This window comes from Dysidea avara, chromosome 4 (assembly GCF_963678975.1).
Source record: "Dysidea avara chromosome 4, odDysAvar1.4, whole genome shotgun sequence".
In the NCBI taxonomy this organism is placed as follows: domain Eukaryota; kingdom Metazoa; phylum Porifera; class Demospongiae; order Dictyoceratida; family Dysideidae; genus Dysidea; species Dysidea avara.
This window is the reverse complement of record NC_089275.1, coordinates 34,120,254-34,147,357: the sequence shown is the minus strand read 5'-3', so window position 1 is coordinate 34,147,357 and position 27,104 is coordinate 34,120,254. Positions and strand designations below refer to the sequence as shown.

Below are 27,104 nucleotides of genomic sequence, written 5' to 3'. Positions count from 1 at the left end.
TTAATAGTATGATGAGTATAAGTAATCAAGGGTGGATTTTGGGGGCTGAAGCACCCCCTCCAAATTTTACTGTGTGCTAGCTAAAAGAATAGCAGAAGCGCTAATCTCTAATGTAGGAGTCAACAAGAGGGTAAAACTGCTACAAAGCTGCCAAACATTGAAATACTCTGATAGAGCAGTCAAAATCAAGATACTCTATAATAGAGCAGTCACAGTATTCAGAGAAGCAGTGTAGCAAGCTATGTAGTTATAAATAAGGAGATATAGTTGCTGCTATTGTCAGCAGGTGGTTACCTTGCTTTTTTTGGTCTTACTTAGGCCTTAGCACTCCACCCTTGGGAAATCTTAGACCTGCCCCTGGCAATATATGTATGGTCATGGCTTTGCCTTGTGGAGTTACAGCTTGATCACTTTAATACGTGATATCAGACACTGCTTGAAGGTTCTTAGTTTACTAATTTGTTAAGCTGCTTTACTGTAGTTGTGCCCAGTTATACTGATAGTAAAATGTCAGTAACTTTAAGTATATGGAACATAATTGTTTTACTAAGTTTTGAACTCTCAGTAAACATCAGTGAATGCAGGTTTACTGAAAAGCTACTAAACTTCCAAACAATTAACTGTTCCATATACTGGGGATATACCACTGTAGTAAACTAAGAAACTTCAAGCAGTGAGAGGGAGGTACATTTTGTGATCATGTTTTGTGAAATCCTTGAGTATGTCATATGTTTTCCTGGTAAAATTAATTTAAAGTCCTAAGTTGTTTGAAAGCAGATTACTATAGTTTGATTTCTTGAGTAGGTGGATGATCAATATAGATATTTCTTAGGGGATTTTCCTCAAAGAAATGAGAGTTTTGAGCAAAAAATGGATTACACTAGAACAGAATTAATTCCACTGTGTTTTGTGTAGTCATTACTGGTACCTGTATTCAGGTACACAATTTCCATTGAAAATGCTCTCAGATTCCATCTCTTATCATTCAAATTTCCCAATTTTACAGTTTCAACATTATTGTTCTATCATGCATGCAATTGTGAGAGGGTGCATCATGTACTTGGTTGTCTGAACCTACCCAAACCTTTCCATTAGCAAATGCTGCAGAAAGCCATACCTATAATCTAAAAGCAGTATATAAAATATCTATAGGCAGAAATATGCATTTTATGTGAAAATGTCTCCAAATTGCAGTATTTTAGCATCTATTTTCAACATTTTCTTGGGTGAGTGGCATGCCCCCAGGCCCCCCTAGTTCCAGATGCAAAGCACACGTCCACCCAAGAGACTAGTACCTTGAATTCCCCCCCCTTTATAAATCCTAGATCTGCCCCTGTATGTCCAACATGGCTAAAGAGGTAGATGGTGGATTATTAAGAAAATAAATCTTGGAGGCTGAATAATCTATGATTTTTGAAAGATTACTCAACATCATCCATGCCAGCAGACATATTTCATCAAGCCTTAGAAATGGCACAGTGAAAAAATAATTGAGGGCTGCATGAGGATTTGTTAATAGTGTAATCAAGGACATCAGAGTAGTGAGGCCAGTGCCTCATCATTTTTTGGTTAAAATAAAAAATCTTGCAAACTTGATGAAGCTAAAACTAAAGATAGTGAACATTCAATACTTAGCACAACAATTGACAGAAACAACCAGGATCATGCAAGCAGCCAGGGTGTAATAATTGAAAGTTAAAAGTCTGCATTAAACCTCCACACACATATGTCACATAAACTAATAATATGCTCTGACGTGGTTTCTTCTTGGTGGTCTGAAATATGGATGTGGTGTCTCTTTTCATGATGCATGCACTGTACATACTGCGGTACACAAAATAGCACCTGTCAGGCTGAAGCAACATCAAATAGTAAAAAAAATCAAGCCTGTAGTCTTAGCTGTTATCAAGTTAAGCTTGTCTGAAGGCAGGCAGGCAGGCTAGGTACTCGGCAATATAGGGTAAGTCAATCAGTAGAAAATCCATTGAATAAATTTTTTTAGCAATCTATTGGAAGCATTTATGGTTGTACTGAAAGCACTTTTGGGCTTGGTTAGCTATACCTAACCAATACTGCCAAAGCAGCAGGATGACATTGTGAAGATGGCTTTTGGATGATACATATATCTTTGGCCAGAAAAACCCAACCCTATTATACAGTACTACCGTTCTGCATGCAAAGGTGCTACAAAAATGTACATATAATAATGCAGATGTACATACACTAGTACATAAAATGCTTTGAATAATCCAAACTGTCAAAATAGTTATCTCATGTGTGTGTAAATATATCATTCAAAATGCCTTTCAGATTTTCTAAGGTTTTCTATCGACAATTTTCACAAATACATTAATCATAATAGTAACAACAAAATATAAAGTCAATAATAAACTTATACCTAGAATCACTATAATATTATGGTATTATTTATGTGTCTATTGGGTGTCTTCTTTTTCAGTAGCTTGCCTACGGTTTGCCATTATCTGCTGGAAATCCAACGAGGCATACTATAGAAAGCACATACAGTGTGTATCCAAAATGCAACAGGGGCTGATATACGTATGTATCTAAAGTCATTCCATTATATAAGCTCCATAGGAGTACAGATTGACTACAATTTACTGTCATGAAAAGCCATTGTTATGTTTGTCTTCAGTCCTTTTTAAATGCCATATAAACTGATGTATATCAGCTAAGTCAGTCATTTATATACATGCACTATTTTCCCTATATTTACAGCTGGCCATGTGGGCTATAAAACAATGAGAACACAATTTTTTTCTCAAGAACACAACAGCAGCATGCAGTCACTAGCTACAGACATCACTAGTGGGATAAAAATTACTTAGTAAGCACAAAAACAACTAGACTGATATAGCCACTGGGCCACTGCTATCCTGTGAAAGTTTACTGATATATAATTATACAAACACATCTTAATTTTACAAGGCAAATGCTAATTAGCTATGTGTGATTGGAAAACATTTGGTTTCACATGTCAGCGATAAGCAGATACATGTAACTATGCACAGTGTAGCACATACACTCTTTGACTCCTCTTGTTCCTCTTTTGTTTTTGTTTCCCCAGCTTCCTTTAATTTTTGCTGAAGCTATATAAAGTATAATTGACAACACAGTGTGAAACTACAACAGACATGATAAGTTTATACAAAAGCAATATGTGACCCTTTGCACAAAACCTGACATATGTATTCTAAAGAGTTTTCTGGTAGCTGTTACTTACCATTGGCTTAAATTTTCTCTGCGTACAAAATTCACATACAAGTAGAAATTTACATTATGCATTTAATCATGTTTTGTACACTTGGACCATTAATTTTCAGTGTTATTGTTAGGCTTTCACAGAGATGGAGTGTAAGAAGGGAAATGGGTGGATATTTAGATAGAGGAAGACAATGCAGCGTGTTCACCAATCCAAACATGTCGATGACAAGTCACCATAATATTATAAATGTGCATTTTAGCCTGAAATTAATGTAGCTAACATTACGTACTGTACCGAGTTATATGTCAGGTATTTATTACACACAGAGCATAGACACACTTATTAGTGCATACATACTTACTCTCATATGCAAATACTTTAAAATGTTTGGATGCATGCATATACATACGTAGGTATGTACATAATAATACTTCCATATTCATACACGCAAATTTGCACATTCCTAGAAATTATCAAATATATATTTGAGTGGAAATTTGTTCTGTAACACACAAAGTTAAATCAGAAATGTGAGGCTTTCAAATTTTCATATATATTATGTACTGTATAGCGAGGGGAAATTTTTTGCAGCAATTTTTGTGGATTGACAGCTATCCATAGACATTTCTCTCTTGAAACTCAGAACTTGATCAAATTGGCATTATAAGTATTAGAAATACTTTAAAGAATGTGGAAATTTCCCCACTGAGCAGAAGAAATCCTGAAAATAACCTGCTAAATGACCTAAAATAACCTCTTGAAACCTGCTATACAGTATGTCTACATAGAATCTACTATTTACACAGTATTCTGATGAAGTGTTTTACTTTTTGAATAGTCTCCTCATTCTCATTCATCAAACCCTCATAACTATCTTGCTGGTCATGAAGCTCTTGCTTTAGAGCATCCACTGTGCTTTCTGCCTCTTTTACACGTTTCCATAGTTGCTATTATGTATGTAAATAATATTATTATAACACAATAAATGATACAGAGAAAAGAGCATTGGGATTTAATAGGTTTGCACTTTGCGCAAAATGTAATGAAGGTTTTCATAAAATACGAGAAAATGGTATCTAAAATGCTTATCTGAATTACTAAAATGGAAAGAAAACATTCCTAGTTTTGGAAAATCTGTGAAAAGTAAGGCTGAAACGAATAGTACGAATATTTGTTATTCGTTTGTTAAGAAATATTCGTTATTCGTTAAATATTTGTTAATCGGATAATGTACACATTTAACCTTGAAAACATTTTGACAACAGAAAACTGTAATTTTAAAATATAATTTTTCATCTTAATAATACATGTAAAGGACTTTTCTTTTTTAACATTTAAAGTTTTAGTAGTAATCAAAGTGATTTTGTCCCTTTCAAGCACCTAATTATATAGAAAATTCTTAAAGAATAATTCGTTAATTCGTTCGTTAATTTGAAGAATATTCGAATACCTAAAATTTAATATTCGTTTCACCCCTAGTGAAAAGTACAAAATGTTTCTCTCTCAGATGTTGTCGCTAATGGTACATTATACTGTATATATTCAACTATTCAGGTGAATATGTAACTGGTTTTTACATAAATATCAGTAATATGATTATATACATAGCTACAAATAAGAATACCTAAAATGTTCAAATATATTTCTTTCAAAAGCTATGTGGTAGGTGCGATTCTGGGAGGAATGGGGTTCACTGTTTTCCAGAAATTTAAAATCAAAAAAATTAAAACAATAATCAACAAAGCTTAAATTTAAAATTATGCAAAAAGGATATTTTTAGTAATAAAGTACTTCTCTCCACCACAATGATCCAATATTCCTTCTCCCAAGCCTAGAACCATGTTAAGCTCCTGTTACAATAATTATCATAAAGCAACTGCAATGTCTCTATAAACAAGACGTCATAATAATATAGGGAGGGAGAGTATCCAACACCTGTATTGCCCTTTAAAAAGACACTGCATTATGATGTTGCATCATAGTTGCATCTTATCTGTATAATTTAGTATAATTTCAGCAAATTGCAGCACTAGGCTTTATTGCAAAAGAACCATTGATATATCACTGAAGGGAAGATCTGCAATCACTTAAAGTGTTTGGTACCCACTACACTTGTTCAAAGAGTGTATTATTCAACCACCATCACTGTTTCCTCCACCATCAGTGTTTAGGGCCAATTTAGCATTCTTATGAGATTGGATGGAGCCCTTTCTTCTCCCATGTTTTGTGCTAGTAATTGGATTGGAGTTGCATCATCTCTGCCATGCAGCTGTGTTGTCAGCAGTGTTTTCAGAGGAGTTTGTGGATCATGATATTTTATGAGAAACCACCCGCTTTGTTCTTCCATGTACATTTTGTCCTGGTGGTTGGATCTATACCTTGACTACAATCATCCGTATCTTCTTCACCAACTGGGTCATTGATAGTGCTCTTCACTTTCTTGTTAGAAGTGGTCCAAAGTTCCCTACTAGGATATTTGAGCATTCTATTAGAGTATATTGATCTTTTTCACAGTTTTCAGCCCCACGTGAAGAAGGATAATTTTGGTGACATACATATCATTCTGAGGGGGTTTGGCCCCCCTTAACAGACTGAGGGGGCTTTAGCCCTTTAACCCTTCCCCCCTCCACCACCTATGTCAGCTATTGAAGAAAACAGTGACAATGTTAGCCCCTAGCATGAATTCAAAGCCTTGGACAATACCTGAGAAGAGCAGCGAAAATGCTTCATAAAAACGTGTTCCTAAAAGTAGTCTATAAATTATAACGAACATTTTTTTTGCCTACAGTGAGAATCAAACCACTGACCTTTTACTTGAGAGACGTGGTGTATTACCACTGTACCAAGAGTTTCAGGTGGCTAAAAGGCTATTTTGAACTGCTTATAGATGCTGCATGTTTATTAACCCAGTAGTCAACATTGCCAAAAGAGTTTTGTAAACTGGAAATAGCCTGTTTTATTAAATACTTTTGACTAAAAAGTTGGTGAGATGCTTCAAATTGCACATTCTGGTGAATTTGAGCAAATTAACGCATTTTTGTGATGATCACTATTGCATAATATTATAATGCAGTGTGTTTTGAAGGGGCAATTGAGTGTTGGATACTCTCCCTCCCTATATATTATTTTTATGAACATTGCTACATGCAAGGCATTACATCTTCCTATATAGGACCAGAATGGTACCATATAAGTATGAAACCATTTGTTAGGGTGATACATCCATTTCTGCATGCATGTTCTGTACTTTGTACTTAATGGGATAGATAATACCTTCATACGGTAGTATTTGTTTATCGCTTGTAAATCTAATTTTACCATTAGTAAATATCACACTTTTAATAAACACAGTACAATCCCTTTTCTTAGTATCTATATACATTATATTCATTCCTTACACACCTGCTCAGTAGTGACAGGTTCTTGAGGTAAAGTATCTAATTCATTTGAACCAAAAAATCCTTGATCCTAAACAAATACAATAATTATATGTTCATATAATTGCAGTACGTTCAGGATGTAACAATTGTATACCAGATGCAAAAATTAGGATTTAGAAATTTTAGAGATCACAGAGAGAAAAATCAGTGAAACAAGGTAACGTATAGCCTAAATATTTTGAGAAGCAATTAATTTTTCGAAGAGCTTTGTAGATAATCCCAAAATGTATTATAAACTATATGGAGGTCCAAATGATTATTTCAAGGACAAACTTTTTGCTGTTAATACCAAAGCATTTAAATCAGCAACATTTTTCTCCCTATAAATATGTAGGCTGTATGGTAGACCTGCAGGACTATACTTGTACTAGTGTAATGGACATTAATCCCTAATTCAGTCAGTCCAACTTAAAAATTAATTTTGCTTCTACTTGTTTGTTTGTGAACCTGTGCATATAATGGCAAGTATGCAGTACAATTAAATCTGAATGTGTGCCTATTAATGAAAAGTAAAGCGTCCATTATGCACCAGTGTTACTTAATGAAGGATGGTATAAGAAGCACCTTCTGCAAGCAATTAGAGCTGTGACCTGGACCAAGTGTACATACAGTAAATGATTACTGGATTCCTATAACCGATTGATTTAGCCAGTACTCAATAACAATTTTTTTACAAATTTGTAGCAACCTACTAGAACTAATTTGGGTTACACTACACGTATCTTTGGGCTTGATTCTACCTAACCAATACTGCCAAGGCATATTATGAGGCTGGTTTCTGGTCACCCCTTTTTGTGAGAAGGGGCAAGCCTCTGTGCTACCATACCGTATGATGATGATGAACAATGACCCAGTACAATATACTGTGCATATGCCTGCATATACTGTGCATGCATTCATTTATGTATAACATATAGAAAATAAAATAATTATCAGTGAAACATGAAGGGCAAAAAGCCATCTGTGAGGCACTCAGCCATTGAACTTTAATTAAAACTTCATCATATCCAAATTACTTTTCGGCTAGAATTTTCTCACATGCACTGACACTACAGACTACACAGACCCATACCCATATGTGGTAAGTGAAGCCAAGAGCTGAATATCCACTCCACATGATAGACACTACATGCTGATTTTGATTGGGATACACACATTTCAAGATTGTCTCACTACTACATATATATTATATACATATTGCACTTGAGCATCTTTTATTTGTTGTGGTTCAGTCTTATCAAAATCTCTAAACACAATCACACTGACAAATATTGCATGCATTTGCTTACTGCTGATACAGGATTTCTCAACTTCTGGTTTTCTCTTCTAAGTCTATCAATTTCATCTTGAAACTTCTATAGATGCATAGGATAGAACCCGTGCACATATTCATGTGTGTAAGTAACCAAAGTATTATGTACTTACATAAATACGTGCATGTACATGCTAGACACGCTAAAAGTTTGCATATTCAATATTTTGATTTTACAAAGGACTGAATCCATTCTGCTATACATGCACAGTCTAGTACACTTACTTAGCTTTTCTACATGTACAAAACCAAATTCATGTAAGTGACTAACGTGTGTATACATATGCTTTGCACAAACTGTACAATTAATTTACAATAAGAAGACTGTATATAATTATGCAAATACAGTACTCACTTTAGCTTCCTCTGACTTCTGCTTTTGAAGTGCAGTAAAGTCACTTGTCAACTTAGAGTTTTTTTGACGTACATCGCTTGTCTGTTAAGGGACACAAAGTGTGTATACAGCAAAATGTTACATCAATATACAACAACACAACATCTGATATTGTGACATGTGCACAGTCTGCTGAAAATGCAGGGCTGGTGAATGCCACAATTCACTGGTCAGGTCGAGTAATGGCTAAAGTCAGGATTATCATTAAAGATGTATGCAAAACACTTGCTTGCAAACCATCCTTTCTAGGGGGGTTGAACCCAAGAAAATTTTGAAACAGCAGCTCTGGGATTGCATCTGGGAGTGCGAAATCAAAAAAAGTTTAAGTATTTTCAGCTGTATTATTGCATGACTGTTCTATCCTAACACCCCGTTCACACACTCCTGGGCCAGCCAGAGTGTTTTCAACTCGGGTTATTGGATTTTGGTTGGCACTTGTCCACACTACTGCATTTGACACGAGCTCGATAGTGCGAACACCAAATAATAATTAGCTAAGACAAGCGTACAACCTTTTGATTATTTAGGCGCTTAATAAAAAGGTACTAGAATTGTAGCAAGGAAGCATAGAACCAGTTAAAATAAGCCATACAATGTTAGAGACACCATGTTTAAGCTAATGGATGCTCCTTTCTCCAAGATTATTAACGCATTGTTCGAACATAATTGTCACAAAGTCTACTAGAACTACGGTACATCGTAGCAATGTTGAAGAACAGTTTTAGAACACAGAATATACTTGCTGTGTGGCCAACAGAAGCAAGTTATATTGTTAACCTTAGTTGGCCAGCTCAAAACGCATTCACACTGTACGCTATCCCGAGCCAACTGTGGGCCAACCCATGCCAGCGCATCTCTCCTTGTTGTGCCGTGCTGGACCCGGTTCGGCACGGCTCGATTGATTCACACTGCAATTTGTTTTGAGCTCTGCCATGCTCTACCCGGGTTAGAGGGTAGGGTGTTAGTCATTGGTAAGTGTAACTACAGTAACTTCTTATAAAGTTTAGTATTAGTACGTACAACATGACTATGGAAATCTTGGATGAAACAATCATATTTGAGGATATAAAATAGCAAATTACTAAGATCTACCACTAAACAAAGTGTGCAACAATGCTTACTGTTGATACAGACTTCTGGATTTCTACTTTAAGCCTTTCAATTTCATCCTGAAGTTTCTACATGCACAAGAATAAGTGACCAAACAGTATGCAAGTTATATTAATGCCAATTGTGAGTGGAAATCTATGCATATATGCAACTACTGGAGGTTTGTATGATCACATACAGTAGTTACGTATGTAAACTAATTCTCATTCCTATTCATTATATTCTGCCTTGTACATGTATGTAAATTAATAGCATAAACATATATGTAATTTTGGATACAATGATTTTGGTTTCTTTTTACAACTGTACGTTTGCATCTTTTGCAGCATACATACAGTATAGGCAACTACATGTGCATCGTACAATGACATGCACATTCCCATACATACTTTAGCATCCTCTGACTTCTGTTTAAGTGTAGCAATGTCAGAATGCAACAGACTAACTTCCCGATTGAGTGAGTCATTTTCACTTGTCAACTCAGAATTCTTTTGACGTAGTGTTGCAGTATCATTTGTCTGTTGGGAGATACACTACTACCAATAAACATGTATGTGTATACATGGGTGGCTGGTACACATATATCGATTTAGTGATGAGGCTGCAGCCTTCCAAAGATAGGCTAATGTGAAGAAAATGTGATATCAAAGGTGGTGGCTACTGCAATAATATTCTATTCTGCAAATGCTATCCCACTAGAGACCTGTAAGAAGGCTTAAAACCTATGAATACAGGGAGTTTGAAACATGTAGCTAAAATGTTAAGAATGCAGAAAAATCCCAGACCCAGTGGTGACATAATTATTATGTCAATTAATTTTTAATTTCAGAAATTAAGTAACAGTATAATATCATTGCAGCCATTTCTTGGCCACCACCTTTGATATTACATCTTTTTTCTATTTCTAGAACTTCCATTTATAAGTTAGAAATTAAAGCAGATGAGCAACTGACAGAATTGGCTGGGTGGTAATGTGTTTAAGCACTACGGTCTCTGGTTCGAACCCTGAATAAATTTCCAGTGTTTCTCTCACACATTTTTTTACTGCTTAGTGACTGTTCTACAGTTATTAGAGTATCTTGTTAGCACTTGTTTCATATGTTCGGGTTTTACTACTCTCATTCCTTTCTAATCACAAAAGATAAAATGGTCAGTGTTTCTGCATACCAAGTTTTAACTTGCTTCTGTCAGTAGTTTACCCTGCAGGCATGACAAACATTGCTGCAGCATTAATTATTTGTAATTTTTGAATATTGCTCGTAACTTTTTGCCACTTTTACCAATCTTTTTGAATACAAATGCACTATAATATAATTACAGATCATAGAGGTTTGGGTTTTTGTGGCCAAACGTTTCACCCGCAAACTAGCTTCACAATACCATCTGGGTGCCTTGGCAGTATTGGTTAGGTATAACCCAAGCCCAAAAGTGCCTTCGGTATGACCCTAATAGATTGTTACAAAATCAATGGAATTTTCTACTGATTAACTGCCTGCCTGTCTGCCTGATTTCCTCAGGCAAGTGTAACTCAATAATGTCTAAGGCTACGGACTTGATTTTATTCACTGTTTGATATCACTTCAAACTTTTGTGTTTCACTATGATTTCTATGATCTTTTATCGAACCTAAACTTCCTACTTTTGTTTGCTTACATTTTTGTAATAATTATAATTTTTACTGGTGAACCTGCACCAAATATGACAATTCCTCTGAACGCATGTTCCACTATCAATTATACTGAAAGTGAAGTGGCCATTATGCTTTGTTTTGTGCTATGATTATCCCATTACACAGCAAATTACAAACAAAGAACATTACGAGAAGCACCTCTGTAACAGTCACTGTGGAAAACCCAGACAATTTCCGTTACAAACATAGAGAAGCGATCACACGTTACTGCAAACTGATACTTTGCATGGTCAGCAAATCCATCTCTAATGCGTACATTGTAAGATTGTTACACTGCACGTACTGTGGTATGCCAATATATACCTATTAGGCTGAAGCGACATGTAACAGTGAAAAAAATCAAGCCCATATACTTAGCCATTATTGAACTACACCGCTGTAACTCCAAAAGTTCTTAGCATGTGAGGTTTGAACATCACAGAGCATATATTTGGCTAAATAGATTTAATAATAAGAATTTGTGAAATGTGTAATTATGTCAGGTTTTTGCATATACAGCCAGTGTGTACAGTGAATCAGTGAAGTACTCCATAGTTTGTATGATATAAATAATACATAATGTATACACTTCCAGTACATACATACCTTAGCATCTTTTTCTTTCTGAGTTTTCAGTGTTCTGATCTCTGATTGTAGCTAAATGACATACACAGAGTACTGTTATTACAGTACATGTGTATGTGTGTATGTACCATATGATACCAGTTTTTTATAGTGTACAGTGTATAGTGTTAATAAGTGACACATTTATAAACTTGATTCAACTTACAATCACTGAAATTATACAAATTAATTGAATTTTAAATGCAAAATTATAATGTTTTAGTGTCCCTGGAGATAACTTATTCTCAGGATCAATCTGTGATTACTTAATGCAAATATTAATACCTCTGACCCAATACATTAACTACAAAGTCATGCTATTCATTTTATAGACACAGGCATACTGTATACGTATATCTATATCCTTCTATAAAATAAAAACAAACCTTGTCGTGATCATTATGGGTTCACTCCCTTGGGGTGGTGTGCATTGCGGTCATTACACATACCAATATTTTGAGTCCAGTGTTTGTGCACTGAACCCCTCATATGGAGCATACTACAGAAGGCCGCTTTGCTTGTTAACTATATTTAGACGCTATTTAGGCTGTTTGGGGTGGGTAATAAATCTCATATACTCCACCTTGTTTTCTAATATACTCCACGCCTTCAGGCACAATATAACATATGCTCAAAATCTAGGTTTATCCAATCACTATGCATTGTTCACATCCAGTGATTTAACAAGCGCTATTATTTTGCCACGTGAGGACAAATAGTTGCCATGGTGCTAGTATTATCGCAAGAAAACCAGCCACTCTTGCCGAGCCTACAGCAGAAACAGCCGTGGATGAGGTAAGTAATCTGAGTGTAATGTGAAAGAGTCTAAAGCAGTTATACGGGGTCTATGAAATTTATAAGCCCTCAGGCCCTTAGTAGCGCCCTCCCTTCGCTCATGTGCTACAGCCCGGGCCTTCGGGGTTTATAAATTTCATAGACTCCACATTATGCCCGTATAACTATTATGTATTTTGGCTTTGTACTTTGTGAAATTTCATGCTATACACTTTTTGCAAACCTCTAACATTTCTTGTCTTGTATAAGTCATGCTGGAGCTTCATGGTTGTCCACATGTGTTTATCAACCACAATTAAGTAAAAGAAATGGATATGCACTTAACAAGTAATATATGTGCTATTATGTACGTGCACTTAACAACCAGATTCTATGGCATGTAGACAAGTGACTCCCATGCCAATCTTTGGCTCCTACAGCAATCGGCAAACGTATGCGTGTGCGCACACCCTTCCACCTACTTTACATCTACAATACCTTCGGTATACCTTATTGATTGTACTCTCCTTTTCATCTAACACGTTTGTGTAGCTTTCAGCTTGTTGTTGTAGTGATTTGTCCATTTCAGCCTGAGTGATATTCTTACTACTATCTTGCAGAGTACCTGTCATCTGTGGGATGTGTATATGGCACAATATACAACAATGAATTAAAAGCCAATATGGGCCCATGCAGTGTTTGACACTTAAGTGTCTCTTGGCTTTCATCAATGCAATGTTTAAATGACTGGACAGTAAACATGTATGCAAACTACTATAAGGTAGTGTATATATGTATGTTAAAGTGGCAGCATACATACTGCACTTACAGCATAATAGACTGTAATTATACTATACATACTGCTAAACTTCACGTTTGAAATGAATTGTACAATTCTCAGATTTACCATTAAAGTGGGCTTAGCACTAATTGGTGGCTTTTCAGGCAGGGTAGCCACTTCTTTTGAATGATATCCCTGATCCTGTATACAGATATGTACATACTTCAAGTGTATAATGAACTAAATTCACATGCGTACTTCTGACACAATCTTTTTCTGAGCCAGTTTTCTGTTTTCTGATTGGAGAGCATTAATTTGCTGGTTCAATTTCTCTGATTCCTGAAGAAATGATCATATGCATTATGCTCAGCTGTAGTTATAAAGGCAAAATTTTATCTGCTGTTGAATTATTTGGGTGCATGTTGCTGAGTGCAGAAGTTTGTGTATAGGTGCAATACCTGATGTTTTTCTTTTTCAAGCTTGCTGTTATCAGCCTTCAACTAAAAACAATACAGTTACATACGAGCATTTGTAACTGGATCATTAAAAACCAAACATACAGTAATAGTGTAATTTTATAGTGCACTGCATCCATTCATTACATTTGGTACAACACATACAATACAATGCATTTAGTTGCACCTGTACAACTGTTTGTTGCAAATCTCTGTTCTCATTACTCAGAGTTGTCTTGCTACCACGTAACTGAGATACTTGTTTTGTGAGTTGTTCAACTTCAGTTGCTAATTCATTGTTTTTGCGTTGTAATTTTGCATTTTCTTTGGGTGGTTTGGCCACCTGTAAAGAAATACATAAACTGTACATATTTTTGCATGCAAATAACACATACACTGAATTGAATAAGTACTATGGTGTGTACTTTGTAGAAATAAACTTTTAGATAATAATAATAATAATATTATGCTTTGAGTACACATTTACCTGAACATCCTGAACTTTTTCAGATTTAAGCTTACTGTTTTCTGACTGTAGCTATAAAAATATTATGCAGACTTCATTAATACTGTTGTATGTATATAAGTACATAATTAAGAGTCCTATAGTCACATTGTGTTCTGTTTATAGGCACACATTTACCTACTCCTTTAGAATGAGTCATGCACCTGTAAACCAATAGTGGATATACTTTATGTAACCTACTATGTTAGCAAATTTAGTGTCCAAATTAATTACAGCAAAGTTCTAAATCTACTTTCGCTAACAACATACATGCACATTTGTATTTAATTAAACATTAGAGTACTATTCGTATCATGCTGGAATAATACTTACAAGTTAAGCTGAGTCCTGAGAAAACAGCTAAAAATATTATTAATTTTGTGTTTCAAGAGAAGTAACATTTCAGCAAACAAATGATTAGCAGTGACAGTAAAGGTGTCAAGAGCAGACGTGTAGTTCAGCTCCATTACAAGTTCAGGAAATAGTCTGGCAGTGCTTGCCCCTTCTCTTTTAGAGTAAGGGTCTGGTGACCGCATAGTATATGGTACTCGTGCTACTACCACTATAGTGGTAGAGCCAATCAAGTCACAGTACCCAGTTTAAATAAGTGTAAAATGTGTAGTTTGCACTATGAATAACACAATAACCATGGCAACCGAATTCAGAATAGTTGGAAAGCAGCTGATACTCTCCTAGCAAAACTCTGGGATACAGTTGAGAAGTATGAAGTTTTGTGCTTTCTTCACTGAGTTACAACAGCATGAACAGGTAATTTATTACATCAATGCTCAATTTGAAATCACATTTGAACTCCAGTCACACAAGTATCGTATACTACGGTCACCAGATCTTTGCTCTATGCAAAGGGGAGGGCGCTGCCAGACTATTCAGGAAACTTTATTAATAAAAATTATTATTTTATGGCTTGTCTATAATGTTATTTTACAATATTATCTTAACATTATTTTACAGTATTGTACAATTATTGCACAATACTGTGTTGGACACATGACTTTCAAGAACTGATGTACAGTAGTTGTACCCATAAGATGTTTTTGAGGGCTCAGCACAATGTGTATTATACTATTAATGGATATCAATTCTAGACTATTATGTTTGAAATTATGCCAGCATAGTAAGCTCAAGCCTACCGCATACGTACACACTCACTGTTTACTACACTACATACAGTATGATAACATACTTTGCTTATTTCATCCTCTTTTTCCTTTACAATATTTGTAAAACTATTTTCTTGTTCCTGCAATGATTGTTCCAGCTCAAATATTTTCTGTGAGGCAGTTGTGTCCTACACAAGGTACAGTGTATACAAATTAATGTTATCACTACAATCATTTCATCAATTCGATAGTACATATGCACTCATGCAGTATATAATACATCATCCTTACTACAGAAGATGCAGATTTTTGCAATTTCTGAATTTCTGTCTTGAGGTCTCTCATTTCAACATCCATTTCTTTAGATCTCTATTGAAATTAGTGAATTGTTAAAAGTGCACAATTACGTACATGTCTCATATTCACACAACAGGTACTGTACCACTCAAACGCAACATTGTCTTGCAAAAATGTGAACAATTAAAATACATGCTAATTAAAGCATTTGACACCCATTTTGCTCACAAATATTCATCCCAAACAAAACAGGATGAATACTCATGGAGTGCCACATCTTTTAATTAGCAAGTTGTTTTATTGCTCATACTCTCGCAAGACGTTACACTTGAGTGACACTGTATGTATATGCAAAATCTGATAAATTACGCACTATCACTACTCTATACAGTGTATTATTAGGTGGAATAGTAGCTATGTACATACGTACATATGTATGTTTAGTATGAATACAGCATAGTATGTGCCTACCCTGTATGTATATGTGAGCGAATTTTAGAAAACGTGCACATTTTTCAAAATTCATTTTATTGGTTCTTTGTTGTCTCTAGGAATAGACTGGATAAGTTTCAGCTTCATGAGTTCAACAGTGTGGGAAATACAGCACCAGACAGTCATATGAGCAAATAAATCGACATGTACAGAAGCCATCCAGAAAATAATCTACAGGTGCTTACTCAAACCATCATAACGTACTTAGAAAATGGTATGCATAATATGCTTTGATCTTTGAGGATAATGAGGTCTTCAAAATCCACTAAGAAACTTGCTAGCAGGTTCTAAAAATGGTTAGTAACCTGCTAGCAGAAAAGACCTCAAGCATCACAAATCTCACTTTCAATCATTGATTTGCAATGCTCTCTCCAAGCATAATCAGGCTGGTAGCCTGCAGTGGGTGACCAGTCACCCAGGCCAACATGTGCTTAACCACTCTATTCATTTTATAGGCATACCTAAAAGAATTCAATTATGGGAGGTACAATCTAACGTTTAACGTACATTTGTCATGATGAATGGAGAAGTCCAAAAATATCACGGAAAATTCTGTTTAGCGTCCATCTGTTTCTAGAGTGTTTATGGCTGTTTTCGTCATCTATTAAACTATGGATGGACTTTAACAAAAGCTAACTACGTAAACTGTCTTGTAGAACATTATTTTTCACTACTTGTAATGTGGGTGTGGTCCAGATTAGAAACTGTACCTGTTCTTCGTGCTACAGTGACACCACTGAAGGCACAACTTGTGACAACTCATTCCCATCATATAAATCCACACAAGCTGCTTCTTAGACATACATGTTCTTTACACTGCTGTGACGCCATAGGCACTGGCTACAGCTAACCCGGCTTGACATTATCGATCACTATTGTTTCCCAGCTGTGCCAGATCCAATTAGTCTAACTTGCAAAAGGAAGCGGTGCAAGCTTCAATTTTCAACACTTCAACAAAAACATGTTCAGTCTTCCGTGATTATTATTTTTAACATTGCACGACAATGTCAATATGACATATAACCAAATCTCACAGTGACTTTACCTATATGCCCATATATAATGCATACATTTTCTAAGTCAGTTAGAGACCACGCCCTTGGATCTTCGTGTATTGTGAAAAATCTCACTTCACTCGGTTTTTAAAATCCACAAAAAGATCCTCATTCTAGGTCTATAACCCAGGGGCGGATCCAGACTATTAAAAAAGGGGGTTCCATTTTGGAATTGCAACTTCAGCCTAGCTGTAAGCTGAAAACCAAAAAAAAGAAAAGAAAAAAAAGGTCATCACCTGCTGACAACAGCTGCCCCTCACCATAGATACCCTTACCAACTATATTTCCTTATTTATATCTAGATACATAACTTGCTACACTGCTCCTCAAAAGACTACTGTGACTGCTCTATTAGAGTATATCGATTTGACTGCTCTATTAGAGTATCTCAAGTAAGAGAGGCTCTTTCAAAAGGGGGGTTCCATGGAACCCTTGGAACCCCCCTGGATCCGCCCCTGTAACCTATACCGATACAACCGTGTATGGAGTTGAATCTTGGCTCATTGTGTTCGCCATGAATTTATGAATACACTAAGGTATAGTTTTTGCCCAAGGTATGTCTCTGTATTTGAGAAGAAGGGCGGATTCACTGAAGAAAGATCATTGGTAAATTTTTCCATCACCACAACATAAGCAAAATCAATATCAGAAACCCTCCTGTAAAACGAGAATTCCCTGTGAACAGGTGAACGTGATGATTCCCAGGACTTATCCATTGCAGTGCTAATTCACTGATCAGTGGGGCAATAAAACTTGCATAACATTTTTTCTTGAACTTGCATTTTCTACTCATTATTTTTAATGCTTTTTATTACAAAAGTACAATTGTTTATAGATCAACAGCTTTCCGGTGACTTATAAGGATGTGAATACTGAAGGTGGCAACCACCAAAGTAAAACATTCTATATTTTTGCTGCAGGGGTCACTAAATCACTTCACTGTTACTTTTTTTAAATTTGTACTTCTTCCATCATTCAGTATCAAGACACACGGTAGTGTGTCGTGCAGCCCAAGAAGCCGGCGCGTAACACCCGTGAGTATATTGATAGGAAGAAAGAAACGCAATTTTCGCACCTCCGTAGCTCTGTGCTGCCTTGATGAAACAAGACGATTTTTGCTGTGGATACTCCCTTCAGCACTCCACATTCCAAATTAGAGCAAAATCGCTTCAAGCGTTCCCGAGATATGCGACTTCAAAAATTGGCTTAGTTACTTCGTGTTTTTTTTGTTTTATTTTTTTTAATTATTATTTTTCTTCCTCTTTTCGCACACTTACAAAAACTGCTATAAAACGTGAAAGCTATATCCGTTTGCCTTGAAACTTGGCACACAGAAGGGGGATATAACGGCGCATCGCTGTACCAACATTGGCTAGGATACAATAAACAGGAAAAGAGTTATGATCGATTATTCACGAAAAACAACACCAATATGTTGTCACGCATACAGGGTAAACCACGTATGGGAAGAAGCTGAAAATCGGTGGGTGAATAGGTTAACTATTAAACCTCAAACCTTTTGTGGCTTGAAAGAAATCGAGCTAAAAACCAGGAAGATACAACGAAAAAACCAACAGTGTGTAACAATTATGCAATCAAGATTAGTTAATGAAAACGACTACTTGCCACGCCTACCAGATAAACCGCTAGGGCAAATGCTTTGAAAATCACTGTATAGAAGGAGTAATCATCTTAGAAAGGCTCTTCAATGGTGTAGAAGAATCAGACTTTAAGCCACGGAGTTATAACACGAAATCCAACTTGGTGCAGCAAATGCGAGATCGAGATACTGTAATAGAGCAGTCATCCTAATAGAGCAGTCACCCTGAAGAGCATTCAAGAGATCAGCTAGAAACAAGTAACCTGTATAGAGATCAGCTAGAAACAATTCACCCTGTAGAGAGATCAGCTGGAAAATTTACCTTATAGGGAGTTCATGCAACTATGGAATGGGATAGTTCAGCTAAAAGAAATCACCTTGTAGAGTTCAGCTACAAAGAAACTACCATGTAGAGATTTAACTACAAACAAATCGCCCTGTAGAGAGATCAATAGAAGAAGTCACCTTGTAGAGATTTCAATTACAAAGAAACCATCATGTAGAGAGTTTAGCTGCAAACAAATCACCTGTAGAGAGTTCAGCTACAAACAAATCACCCTGTAGAGAGATCAGCTAGAAGAAGTAACCTTGTGGAGAGTTCAGTTACAAAGAAACCATCATGTAGAAAGTTCAGCTACAAACTAGTGACCTTGTAGAGACATCAGCTAAAAGAAGTTACCATATAGAGAGTTCAGCTACAGAGAAACTATCATGTAGAGAGTTCAGCTGTAAACAAATCACATGTAGAGAGTTCAGCTACAAGCAAATCTCCCTGTAGAGAGATCAGCTAGACGAAGTTTCCTTGTAGAGAATTTAGCTACAAACAAATCACCCTGTAGAAAGATCAGCTAGAAGAAATTACCTTGTAGATAGTTCGGCTACAAAGAAACCATCATGTAGAGAGTTCAGCTGCAAACAAAGCACCTGTAGAGAGTTCAGCTACAAAAAAATCTCCCTGTAGAGAGATCAGCTGGAATAAGTTTCCTTGTAGAGAGTTCAGCTACAAACAAATCACCCTGTAGAAAGATCAGCTAGAAGGAGTCACCTTGTAGAGAGTTCAGTTACAAAGAAACCATCATGTAGAGAATTCAGCTACAAACTAGTGACCTTGTAGAGACATCAGCTAAAATAAATTACCTTGTACAGAATTCAGCTACAAAGAAACCTTCATGTAGAGAGTTCAGCTGCAAACAAATCACCTGTAGAGAGTTCAGTTACAAACAAATCTCCCTGTAGAGAGATCAGCTAGAAGAAGTCACCTTGTAGAGATTTCAGTTACAAAGAAACCATCATGTATAGAGTTCAGCTGCAAACAAATCACCTGTAGAGAATTCAGTTACCTTGTAGAGAGTTCTGCTACAAAGAAACCATCAAGTAGAGAGTTCAGCTGCAAACAAATCACCTGTAGAGAGTTCAGTTACCTTGTAGAGAGTTCTGCTACAAAGAAACCATCATGTAGAGAGTTCAGCTGCAAACAAATCACCTGTAGAGAGTTCAGCTACAAAGAAACTACCATGTAGAGAGTTCAACTACAAACAAATTTCCCTGTAGAGAGATCAATAGAAGAAGTCACCTTGTAGAGATTTCAGTTACAAAGAAACCATCATGTAGAGAGTTCAGCTGGAAACAAATCACCTGTAGAGAGTTCAGCTACAAACAAATCTCCCTGTAGAGAGATCAGCTAGAAGAAGTTTCCTTGTAGAGAGTTCAGCTACAAAGAAACCATCATGTAGAGAGTTCAGCTGCAAACAAATCACCTGTAGAGAGTTCAGCTACAAACAAATCTCCCTGTAGAAAGATCAGCTAGAAGGAGTCACCTTGTAGAGAGTTCAGCTACAAAGAATCATCATGTAGAGAGTGCAGCTGCAAACAAATCACCTGTAGAGAGTTAAGCTACAAACAAATCTCCCTGTAGAGAGATCAGATAGAAGAAGTTACCTTGTGGAGAGTTCAGCTACTAACAATTCACCCTGTAGAGAGGGCAGCAAGAAGAAGTCACCTTGTAGAGCGTTCAGTTACAAAGAAACCACCATGGAGAGTTCTGTAATAAATATATGTATTATATATATAATATGTACATTTACTGATAAAATTAGAAATATTTAAAGTACATCTGCTTCATCTTTTCTTCTTCCTGTGGTAAAGAAAAAAAAGACAGGTTAAAAAAGTCCCAAAGCCAGCCATAGGCTGGCTTTGTGGTATACAAATACAAAAAGAAATGAAATCTAATCCAAAACAGCCAAGCTGTAAAAAAACAGTGCGGCCCTCAAAAAGGCTATGGTGAAAAAAGATGTGAAATCCAAGGTGGCGGCCAAGAAATGGCTGTGATGGTAGGTTAATGGTAAAAATTTTAATAACGACAATTCAGGTGAAATTTTGTGCCGCTTGGTCTTGGCAAAAAATTCACCTAAATTGCCGTTATTAAATTTTTTACTATTAACCTACCATCACAGCCATTTCTTGGCCGCCACCTTGGATTTCACATCTTTTTTCACCATAGCCTTATTGAGGGCCACACTGTTTTTTTACAGCTTGGCTGTTTTGGATTAGATGTAATTATTATGAACATTCTATTAGAATAGGAGTACTTAATGAGACACTATTATAACTGAGCATCTATTACTATACGCATGTAGGGTTGCACCAATAATCGGATCAGTATCAAATTGAACCAATATTGGGCATTTTGGTATTGATATGTATCAGCTATTTAGATATTCTGGCACTGATTAATAGCCACTCGCGCCAATCGTCATCATCATAACTATCATCATAAATGCTATGCTAGCTAAACGTGGGGTATAAAAGGCTGGAAATAGTGTTGAGCACTATTCTAGCATTAAAAGGTGCAGCAAATTGCATTGTTAAACATTGAGCAACTGCTACTTGCTATGTTTACACTGAAATACTCTAATAAAACAATCACTGCACAATAAAATAATTTAATAGAGCAGTCACATATAGGTACGTAACTTGAGAGGTGTGTAAATTGTATGGCAATTATTGGCATTGATCGGTATCTGTATCAGTAAAAATTTACTGCTAGGTATCGGTATTGGTTCAGTAGGTATTTTTCTGTATCGGTAGAACCCTACCTATATGTTTGGTTTATCACTATAACTCTTCCAGATTTTAACCATTTGTTTCTTAGTAGTATGCAAGTAAGGATATCCACTCAAAAACAGCCAAGCTGTAAAAAAAGACTGCGGCCCTCAAAAGCCTGGGTGAAATAAGTTGTGAAATCAAAGGTGGCAGCCAAGAAATAGCTGCAATGATGTTAATGCTAATAAATTTTAACAATGCACACAGCCATTATTAAAAGTTTTTAGCATTAACATCACTGCAGCTATTTCTTGGCCGCCGCCTTTGATTTCACAACTTTTTTCACTCAGGCTTTTGAGGGCTGCACTCTTTTTACAGCTTGGCTGTTTTTGAGTGGATTTCACTTCTTTTTGTATTTTCAAACACCAAATCCTGCACCTTTTTCTGGGATATGATTTCCAGGTTGTTGTATCACAAGTTTTGCTAGCATAGCACTTATTATGATGATTGGTGCGAGTCGGTCATACTAGTCTGCTTGCAGACCACCTGAGGGTAAAAAAAGTTAATACTACAAATATACTACTGATCAATGCGAAAATGACACTGATTTGATGAAATAGCTACTAGTCAAAGTGTTGCAACAATAGCATGGTGCTAATGCTCTAATAGAGCACACGTTTTTTACTTTCACTGAAATCATCTAATAGAACACACATAGGATGTTCTAGAACAATCTAGATTTTCTATTGGTAGATCAGTTTTACTTATTAAGCTAGAATGTTCATTTATAAGGTTGAAATTAAGTGCAGTGATCAGCCAAGATAGCAGCAGTTTGGTGGTTAAGGATGCAGGTGTTAGGTATGGAGGTCCTTGGTTCGAACTCTGGTCATAATCAGTTCATTTTTTTCGACAGTTTTATGCACTTTTTTTGCCCCCCAAGTGACTGCTCTATTAGAGTATCTCGATCCTGTGATTTTACACCTGCTTGATTTTTGCTTTATAACTTTGTAGCTGTAAGTCTGTTGCTCTTCTAACCACCAAAAGGCACTCCTACGATGATCAGCCTATGTACACATGAATTTTCAAGTTAGTCCTCTACTCGGTTTACCGTGTAGCCATGACAAAAGTTTCATCTTTCTTTACATGAATAAATGCTCATAACTCCTTGGATATTTATCAGATTCATAAATTTGGTACACGAATGTACCTTTATACGCTCTTTACTTGTGCCAAATATCGAGTTATAAGTTTGTATGTTTATAGCAATTTTTGCAAAGTGTGCGAAAAGAAATCAAAGCCCTCATAGCCCCCCTTCGACAAAGAAAAAAAAAATGAAGAAATTAAAATGAAACTTTGGCCACTTATACCTCAGAAACGGCTAGGGAGATTTCCTTCCAATTTGGTATGTGGCATGGCCTATCTGGCGGGCACCTCTATAGTGAAACTAGTTCCAATTGGATAAGGGATCATGGAACTACAAAGGTGTGAAAATCGCGTTTTCTTTTTTTCCTGTAAATATACTCACGGTGTGGTGCGCCGGCTTCTTGGGCCGCACGACACACTACCATGTGTCTTGATTCTGCAAATTTCCAAAAGTAGTTTTAGCATAATTATTGAATACTATAAGTGTGACAACAAATTGTAATAATGTTTTTTTGTGAATACAGTATACATAAAAATGTCTAAGGTACACAAAGCAAAGCATTGTTATTTGTTCATAGCTTTTCACAGTTGAGTTATACGTCGCAAATTGTCTCAATGAGCATAAAGAAAATTGTCTGAAACAATGTTAAGGTGTATATCTTGAAGATAAAAATTCATTGGCGGAGTTTAATATAGGAATAGATTTATGATTATATTTACTACAGATACATTTGATGTGGTGTACATACATATAAATCTGTGCTTATATCTGCAACGCTGTACCTTAGCATGTAACAGCTTTTCATCCTCTAGCTGAAATCAAAACAATATGTACATAATTATGATATGTGCACATGATTGACACAGCATAAATGAATACTTTCCATAGCAACATATGTAGCACATGGCACTGTTAGTACATACATAAAACTTGTACAATGGTTACAACATGTACAAAATAGGATTTTCCTGATACGCACAGTGTATAGTTTATGCACATGATGCCAATTATCTGAACTTTGGCTGGTGGTGATCCAAGAGGAGGGGCACAGGTGGCATGTTCCCCCCCTCTCTCCTCCCCCCAAAAAAATAAAAAAATAAACATTATTAAAGATCGAGGTACTCTAGTAGAAATCAGTCAAATACTCTAATAGAACAGTCACCACACATAACACCTTGAGAATTAATCTTCCACAGTTGCTGAATAATTAAAATCTGCAGCACTATTCCATACATAGGCACACTTAGCCTGTTACTAAATTTTGTAAATGAAATGCAGATGGTCTGGCCATTCATATAGCTAGCTGAACTACTCATGACTGTCACCAAGAGTTCATAATATATCATTAAGTACGGTAGTACTTAATGGTAGGGATCGTCAAGGTTCACGATTTCCCGCCAAAAAATTATGCACCAAAAGCAGACTTGCAAAACCATCTCGGCGATTCAGAAGTATTGTATTACAAAAGTGAAGCACGATTTCGCCTTCAAAACGACACGAAATGCATCCTATGAGTTTCCACGAATTTTAAAAAAAATTCTATCTGATCGAATTTTCTAGTGACTGACTCTCTAACTGATGCCTTCAGCCAGGCCTAGTGGGAAGATGGCAACAGCTACAGTCCTACTTCTTGCATGAAAACGGCTCGCTTTGCCTATAGATTAAACCTTTCCTACACCGATAGAAATACAATCCTTGCGCTAGGGTCTTACCTTTCATCGTTCTTTAATGTCGCCATCGTCCTGGATTCACTACAGGTAGTGTTAATAACTCCACAAATGGCTTCAATGTACGGCGCCGTCCGTTTCAATAAGAGTGCTCGCTAAATAGAGTGATCATAATCTTCGCGGTAAAATATTCGAATACACGTGGTTGAAAGTTCAAAGTTGATTTTGAGCAGGAAGAGCGAGCTGTTCACAATCGGGAAGCTTTGTACGTGTAAGTGAATATATTTAGCGGCTTATATCTTTTGTTTCTGGCAAAGTTAACCAGCAAAATTAATATTGCTTGCGTTTGTAAACGCATTTCTTTGCTGTAAACAACGTATCTACCTCAAGTATTTGAGCGATATTAGAAATAATTCGTAGCAAAATAGCGTTAGCTAAGGGTATTGTGGTTATTATTGCTTTGTGTGTTTTCTCTGAGGCAATATTGGATGCGGCAATGCCTTCGAAGGAAGCAGCGCGGAAGAGTAGAAAGAAGGAGAATAACAGGGCGTACTATGAAGCTCATAGAGAGTCTATACTCTCAGAGAGAAAGGACAAGTACAGCAGTGAATGCCGATCACAGCGTCATGCTAATGAGTACTACAAAAATGTAACAGCGTCGCATGAGAAATCAGCTGAAGCCACCAAAACATCATTTAACAAAGATTTGGCAAAGTCTTGCATTGAGTCAGCGGAAAGGCAAAGGCAATACTACCATCAAGACTTGGAAAAGTAACTTTAGTGTCCTGTGTAATAGAAACTGCATGCACATAAAAGATAAGATTCATGCAATGTTTGTAAAAGGTACACAAACAAGTGGAACAAAAAATTTGGAATTTTCAATATGAGTAGGGATCAAAGTAATAAAAAGTACTGAAACAAGAGAGATTATCTACCACCTGAAGTCATGCTAGTACACACGTAATCCCTACTTCAGTGCCATTATATCTTAAATCTTGGCAACTGAAGTAGCGATTATGTGTGTACTAGCATGACTTCAGGTGGTAAATAATCTCTCTTGTTTCAGTACTTTTTATTACTTTGATCCCTACTCATATTGAAAATTCCTAATTTTTTGTTCCACTTGTATACTAAGGAGAGTATCCTACTCTCATATACTCCTGTAGAAAGGCGTATCGTGAAGTTATGATGTAACAACAAGATGTTATGGTTTGTGATGTACCATAAAGGTGCAAGAATCGTTAGCACCGTTTCACACTTGCGACGCTCAGGATAGCCGTATTCGCGAATGGCCTAGTAAGAAACGCCTACGAAGTGGTCTTAACCCATGAAGGAACGATTGTAGTTGGGTGAGAAACGCTTACAGCTGGAGTTAATTTGGTTGCTAGCGACGTTGTTAGGCACGCGTTCAATCGATACCAAGTTCAACTAATGACATCATTAATTATACAAAGAAAAACGGGTGAACTCAGAAGTATTACATCATAACTTCATGATACGCCCTTCTACAGGGGTATATGAGAGTAGCATACTCTCCTTAGTATATATATTATGAACTCTTGCTGTCACTCATCCCAAATTTGATCAACATAGTCCACTTAGAAAGCAGTATGATTTGTGCAATGTACATAAAGCACTCTACATCAAAATTCTGAAACCTATGAAGTAGCTGTAGCTTCTGGGAGGCTGTGCCCCACAGACTCCTTGCTCCATATACCTACTACCCTGGTGCACCCCCTTTTGAAATTCTGGATCTGCCCCTGCACTCAGCTTGAAGCTAGTAGTATACTATGTGCCTTTTACTGTATGAATATGAAACAACAATTTTCTTATGCTCTATATGAACAGTCAAATCTGAAGTTTTATTGATTAGAGCTATATCACTACATATTAAAGCAATTACTACATGCATAATACTTTTATGTGGCATCCATGCTTTCTCAGGAAAGCAAATACTGGAGCTTTTAGTTTTGCTTCATCAGACATACGTACGTATTTCAATACTTTTCTATACATAGCAAAATAGATTTGTGCAGAAACAACGAGTTTTTGCTCAGCTGATTTTAAATTATTTTGCTCTAGCAATGTGAAAGGAAGACAACCTCAAATCCCTTATTGAACATTGAAAGCACTTAACATTTCAGGAATCATACAGTATGATAGTAACTGTATATATAGTAGGGACCACAAAGGAGTAGCATGGCCCACGAAATAATATCACCTAAAAATCAGCCTCAATTTTCCCTTACGACGATGAGGCAGTATTGGTGAGGTAAAACTAAGCCCAAACAAGCTTTCAGATCGACCTGAAATGCTTTCAACAAGTTGTTACAGAATTTAAAAAAATTTTTATTTAACGGAATTTTCTACTGACTGAGTAACTGACTGACTGACTG

At 36.3% G+C, this 27,104-nt stretch overlaps 1 protein-coding gene across 7 annotated transcripts in view; it reads right to left on the bottom strand.

Annotated features, from left to right (window-relative positions):
* Positions 1–2,184: 2,184 nt before the first annotated feature.
* LOC136254773 (putative leucine-rich repeat-containing protein DDB_G0290503) overlaps positions 2,185–27,104 on the bottom strand; it is a 118,656-nt gene continuing 93,736 nt past the window's right edge. For 6 of the 7 annotated variants that reach the window (XM_066047511.1, XM_066047512.1, XM_066047513.1 and 3 more), the window contains 18 exons: positions 23,824–23,853; positions 15,703–15,780; positions 15,495–15,599; positions 14,273–14,323; positions 13,973–14,128; positions 13,789–13,830; positions 13,589–13,669; positions 13,457–13,531; positions 13,059–13,181; positions 11,758–11,808; positions 9,872–10,015; positions 9,494–9,550; positions 8,334–8,414; positions 7,956–8,021; positions 6,629–6,694; positions 4,054–4,173; positions 3,045–3,110; positions 2,185–2,507 (listed from right to left, as the gene is read on the bottom strand). In XM_066047511.1, coding sequence (XP_065903583.1) covers positions 2,436–2,507; positions 3,045–3,110; positions 4,054–4,173; positions 6,629–6,694; positions 7,956–8,021; positions 8,334–8,414; positions 9,494–9,550; positions 9,872–10,015; positions 11,758–11,808; positions 13,059–13,181; positions 13,457–13,531; positions 13,589–13,669; positions 13,789–13,830; positions 13,973–14,128; positions 14,273–14,323; positions 15,495–15,599; positions 15,703–15,780; positions 23,824–23,853 — 1,464 coding nt within the window. In that variant the 3' untranslated portion in view covers positions 2,185–2,435. The remainder of the gene's footprint in view (positions 2,508–3,044; positions 3,111–4,053; positions 4,174–6,628; positions 6,695–7,955; positions 8,022–8,333; positions 8,415–9,493; positions 9,551–9,871; positions 10,016–11,757; positions 11,809–13,058; positions 13,182–13,456; positions 13,532–13,588; positions 13,670–13,788; positions 13,831–13,972; positions 14,129–14,272; positions 14,324–15,494; positions 15,600–15,702; positions 15,781–23,823; positions 23,854–27,104) is intronic. The other variant, XM_066047514.1, reaches the window with a different exon arrangement.